A 6,172-nucleotide genomic window follows, 5' to 3' on the forward strand; every position below is an offset into this window, starting at 1 on the left:
AAGACGATTTGATGATATCCGTGAGTCTGTCCGTCTGTTGTAATTACGCCACAGCCTTCAAAACTCGAGATATTTAGCTGAAATTGGGCACAAGTCCGTATTTGTTTATACGCAGGTTAAGTTCTCGAACGGGTCAAATCGGACCATATTTGGATACAGTTGTCATATAGACCGATCTGCTTATAAAAGACTTATTTATTAACCGATTTCGCTGAAATTAGACACAGTGAGTTTCTTTAAGCCTCTCGTCATCCGACCCGAATGAGGTCTAGATCGGCCCATATTTAGATATAGCTGACATATATGCCGATTTGCCGACATAGGCTCCAAAGCCCGTAAAAGACGCATTTATGACTTGTATTAAAATTCTCGACATCCACCCAACACATGGTCCAAATCGGACCATATTTAGATATAGCTGCCATATAGACCAATCTCCCGGTTAAGGGTCTTAAGCCCATAGAAGTCGCATTTATTACCCGATTTCGCTGAAATGTTTAACAGCCTTTTGTCATCCGACCTGGTATTAAGCCCATAAAAGCCCCATTTATTATCCGAGTGTTTTTAAGTCTCCCGTCATCTGACCCGAATTTGGTCCAGATCGGACCATATTTAGATATAGCTGTCATTTAGACCGACCTCCCGACATAGGGTCTAATGCCGTAAACTGTGCCTAGTATAAGAGTAATCGGAACATGAATCAAATATGATCCAGACCAGCGCATATTTGGATATACCTATGGATATGGTAGTGGTGTTATAAAAAAACGTAAAAGCTTACTAAGATCGGCAGGGCCGAATCTTATATACCCTCAACCATGAATCATATTTGTCAAGTTCTTTGCCCGATATCTCTTTATATGCAAACTATATTAGGTTACGGACCAATTTGGACCATATTTGGTTAAGATGTTGGATACCATTGCAGAAGTCACTGTGCAAAATTGCAGCCAAATCGGATACGAATTGCTCCTTCTAGAGACTCAAGAAATAAAATCGGGAAATCGGTTTATATGGGAGCTACATCAGGTTATAGACCGATTCAGACCATATTTTACAAGTATGTTGAATGTCATAGCGAAACATTACGTGTAAGATTTCCACCTAATCGGGTAGGAATTGCGCCCTCTACAGAGTCAAGAAATTTTATCGGAAGATCGCTTTATATGGCGGCTACATTAGGTTATGTACCGATTCAGACCTCATTTGCCTTGTATATTGAACGTCATAGGAGAAGTCGTTTTAGAAAATTTAAGTAAAGTCGAATGGCAATTGCACCCTCTAGAGGCTTAAGAAGTCAAATCGGGGGAACGGTTTGTATAAAAGCTATACCAGATTATGAGCCGATTAAGACCATAATTGGCAAAATTGTTGGAGGTTAAAACAAAAAAAACACCACTCAAAATTTCAGGTAAATCAAATAACAATTGCGCCCTCTACAGGCTGAAGAAGTCAAGATCCGAGATCAGTTTATGTGGCAGATATATCAGGTTATGAACCGATTTGGACCATACTAAGCACAGTTGCTATTAGTCATAACAAACTACTTCATGCAAAATTTCAGCCAAACCGGACAAGAATTGCGTCGTCTAGAGGCTCAAGAAGTCAATGCCCAAGATCGGTTTATACGACATCTATACGACCCATGGACCGATATGGCTCATTTACAATCCCAGCCAATCTGACTTTACTTTGCTCCCAACCAACTTCTAACGACTGGAGCTTCTAGAGGTCTCAATTTTCACGTCATTTGGCTGAAATTGTACTTCCAAAATACGTGCAAAATCGGCCATATAAACCCATTCCGGATTTGACTTTTTGATCTCTTAGAAGCCTCAATTTTCGTCTAGTTTAGCTGAAATTTAGCACAAAGAGTTTTGCTATGACCATCCCTAGTTAATCCGAATCGGTTTATATACTGATATAGCCCCCATATAAACTGATCGCTGAATTTGACTTCTTGAGCTCCTAAAGAACTAAATTTACATCTGATTTGGCTGAAATTTGACACAAAGACTTCTGCTATGTCTTCCAACATACATGCAAAGTATGATCCGAATCGGTTTATATACTGATATAGCCCCCATATAAACCGATCCCTGGACTTGACTTCTTCAGCTCCTAGAGACCTAAATTTACATTTGATTTGGCTGAAATTTGACACAAAGACTTCTGCTATGTCTTCCAACATACATGCCAAGTATGATCCGAATCGGTTTATATACTGATATAGCCCCCATATAAACCGATCCCTGGACTTGACTTCTTCAGCTCCTAGAGACCTAAATTTACATTTGATTTGGCTGAAATTTGACCCAAAGATTTCTGTTACGACTTCCAGCGTCCATGCCAAGTATGATCCGTACCGGTTTATATACTGATATAGCCCCCATATAAACCGATCTCTGGACTTGATTTATTGAGCTCTTAGAGCTGCTAGACCGATCTGCCGATTTAAGATCTTAGGCCCATAAAAGCCACATTTATTATCCGATTTTGGTGTAATTTGAAACAGCGAGCCAGTTGGTGTCCTTCTTCAATTTGGCCCAGATCGGTCCAGATTTGAATATAGCTTCCATATACACCGATATCTCGATTTAAGGTCTTAGGCCCATAAAAGGCGTATTTATTGTCCGATTTCGCTGAAATTTTGGACAGTGAGTTGTGTAAGCCTCCTCTATATCTGTTTTCAATTTGATACAGATCGGTACAGATTTGGATATAGCAGCCATATAGCCCGATCTCTCAATTTAAGGTCTTGGGCACGTAAAAGGCGCATTTATTATCCGATTTCGCTGAAATTTAGAACAGTGAGTTGTGTTAGGCCCCTCGATATTCTTCTTAAAGACAGATTTGGATATAGCTGCCATATAGACCTATCTCTCGATTTAAGGTCTTGGCCCCCTAAAAGGCGTATATATTATCCGACTTCGCTGAAATTTGACACAACGACTTATGTAAGGCTTTCCGGCAATCGTATCCCATATGGTTCAGTCCGATCTATGTTTGGGTATAGCTGCCAAAAAGACCAACATTGAACCAAAATTGAACAGTCATTTGTCCTTTTTAGACCACTCTTTGCCCGTGCCGAATTTGGTTCATAATTCGATATAGCTGCTTTGAATGCATAAATAATGAATTTGCATCGGATTTTGGCGAATGGTGGTTTACATATACCCGAGGTGGTGGCTATCCAAAGTTCGGCCCAGTCGAACTTAACGCCGTTTTACTTGTTTTTGTTTTTTTTTTTTTGTGTGGGGCGACCCTTTTTGCACTTGGCCTTTATTTTGTATCAGATTCGTACTCTACTCTCAAATACCTTTCATTTAAATCCCATTTTGTAATGATCGGTCTATGTGCCCGTTTGGGTAGGGCTCTCCCCTAGGAACTTGACCCCAATTTTAAATATATTATTTGTATTTTAGGGATGCTTTTACAGCATAAACAAAACTTCCCATAAATCATTCCATATATCTCTGATATGTCGCAAATGTTGCAATACTCTTCTTCGGTTATCGCCCCAAAATATAATTTGTGCTGAGAACTTTTGACCCTTTGGAAGCTATCCGCTAGCAATCTAACAAAATCACTTTAACATGGGCTATCCCACCTCCAGCCCATGGCACTGAAAATTTTCCACAATTTTGCGGTGTTATCGAGTAGAGTAAGAATCTGACATTCCTATTGCCTAGGTTTGAATTTGTAATAATGTAACACCTCGAAATATTGATCTGCGACCCCATAAAGTATGTATATTCTGGACCGTCTCGATATTCTACAGCAATCTAGCCATTTCTGTCTATCGAAATCACTATAGCGCTCGTACGCGTTAAGCTTACCACTAGAAATTTTGCATAGATCCTGATTATCGATGTAGGTCATTGGCGATTGCAAATGGGCCGTATCGGTTCAGATTTGGACATAGCCCCCATATAGACCGATCTCCCGATTTGATTTGTTGAGCCTCGGAAACCTGCAATTTTTATCCGATTTGGCTGGAATTTTGCACATAGAAATCACTGATGATCTCTTCCAAGTACGTTCCAATTCAGTCTATAACCTGATATAGCTCTCATATAAACCGATCTCCCGATTCGACTTCTTGAGCTCTTACAAGCCGCAATTGTTGTCCGATTTAGCTGAAATTTTGCATGTGGTGTTCTGTTGCGACTTTCAATAGCTGTGACAAATAAGGTCCAAATCAATCTATAACCTAATATAGCTCCCATATAAACCGATCTCCCGATTTGACTTCTTGAGCCCCTAAAAGCCGCAATTTTTGGCCGATTTTGCTAAAATTTTGCACATACTGTTTTATTTTGACTTCCAACAACTGTGCCAAGTACGGTCCGAATCAGTCCATAACCTGATATAGCTCCCATATAAACCGATCTCCTGATTTGACTTCTTGAACCTCTAAAAGACGCAATTTTTGTCCGACTTTGCTACAATTTTGCACATACTAATTTATTTTGACTTCCAACAACTGTGCCAAGTACGGTCCGAATCGGTCTATAACCTGATATAGCTCCCATATAAACCGATCTCTCGACTTGTCTTCTTGAGCGCTTACAAGCTGCAAGTTTTGCATGTAGTGTTCTGTTACGACTTCCAACAACTATGCCAAGTACGGTCCATATCGCTGGTCCCTCGATCATCCTTTTTCGCTTCCTAGAAGCTTTAATTTTTGCTGGTTTGACAGAAGTTTGGTATGTAGAACAAAAGTATGTCCTTCAACTATGTTAAGTTTGTATAAATTGTTAGCAGAATCCATGGTGGGCGTTTCCCAAGACTCGGCCCGGCCGAACTTAGCACACTTTTACTTGTTTACTCCTATTGCCACTCTTGGGGGTTTTTGGAATTAAGTAACCCACAGATCTGAATTTAATGCTAAGCGGGTTTTTATGATCCTGGTATAGTAACTGTAACACAATCTTCAAAGGGTTCCGAGTTCAATTTTCACCTAACCCAATTTGCCCTATTTTTATATCTATTGTAAAAACCCTCTCAAACTTTCCTTCTCAATTTGTTTTTATTATAATTCACAGAAATTTAGCACGAATGTGTCAGTTGCCCGTCATGAATCCCATGCGCAATGCCAACCTGGGACCCAACCAATTCGAGGATCCTAGTGAGCCCATATACACCGATCCCTCGCTATTCGAACGATCCAGGTTTGTATGTCATACCACAACCACCACGTCAGCGGCACACATAAACTCGAACACAACTCAACCACAACAAAATGCTCAGCTAAATAAGCGAATAGATTTAGCTTAAAAAAAAAAGAAAACGGGAGGCAAAAGCAAAGCAACAGAGAGGAAATGCAAAAACAAAAATTCATAAAAAAAATAAGAAACAAGAAAATCCAACAAAAAAAAGGTCAGATTACTTCTCCATAAATTTTTAAATTTTTATTAAAAAAAAATAATAAAAAAAAAACTTAGTAGTAGCCACTATTAATTAACAATAGACCATAGAAAAGTAAAGCCATAACAATGCTAATCAATTTACAATGGATTGCAGTAACACATTTTCGCTTTGTTGCACCTACCATCACGTCCACCCAAGATTTGACACCTTAGGGAACACAAATCGCCAGGTTGTTCGCAAAGGTTGGGCAATGCCACTTGACTCAATTCTAAAAAGGGGGCGAAAGAAAGAATTGGTAGAACCGAAATGAAGACTATACTAAAAAAAAGCACATAAACTAATATGAAATTTGATCTTTCCACTAAATTCCCACTGGAATATTGAATAATGGCTAGAAACCAAATAACTGAAACTTACCCTCAACATTGGCCACAGCGTTGGCCTTATGCAATTGCAAATTAGCTAATAGGCAAGCCAAAAACAGAAATTTCAAGAAAAGTTTCATAGTTTTGGAATTTTTAATTTGAAATTTCTTTTTTTTTTTAATACCGAACTCTGACCGACAATAATCACCTCCGATGTCTTATAAGCTGGAAATAAGTCTGAAAGCAGATCATTCATCCATCCGCTCAACTGTCACCAAACAGTGGGTATTTATTGTAGTATTTAAAACGTTATCAGTCATTTCTAAGAATACGAATGCTGCTGTGGCATACCCAGCAAACATTTTCAGGGAGACAAAGGAACCTAACCAAAAATAAACGTGTATTAAATTGGAAAGGATCAAATCCTATGTACT

The 6,172-nt window shown here is 39.1% G+C and overlaps 1 protein-coding gene across 1 annotated transcript; it reads right to left on the minus strand.

Moving 5' to 3' along the window:
* Positions 1-5,388: 5,388 nt before the first annotated feature.
* Positions 5,389-5,959, minus strand: LOC106086655 (uncharacterized). Its single transcript, XM_013251406.2, has 2 exons — positions 5,791-5,959; positions 5,389-5,641 (listed from the first exon to the last, which is right to left on the minus strand). The coding sequence occupies exons 1-2, from the start codon at positions 5,876-5,878 to the stop codon at positions 5,511-5,513; spliced, it is 219 nt and encodes a 72-aa protein (XP_013106860.2). The 5' UTR covers positions 5,879-5,959; the 3' UTR covers positions 5,389-5,510.
* Between the last annotated feature and the right edge of the window lie 213 nt (positions 5,960-6,172).

Source organism: Stomoxys calcitrans, chromosome 5 (assembly GCF_963082655.1).
Source record: "Stomoxys calcitrans chromosome 5, idStoCalc2.1, whole genome shotgun sequence".
In the NCBI taxonomy this organism is placed as follows: Eukaryota; Metazoa; Arthropoda; class Insecta; order Diptera; family Muscidae; genus Stomoxys; species Stomoxys calcitrans.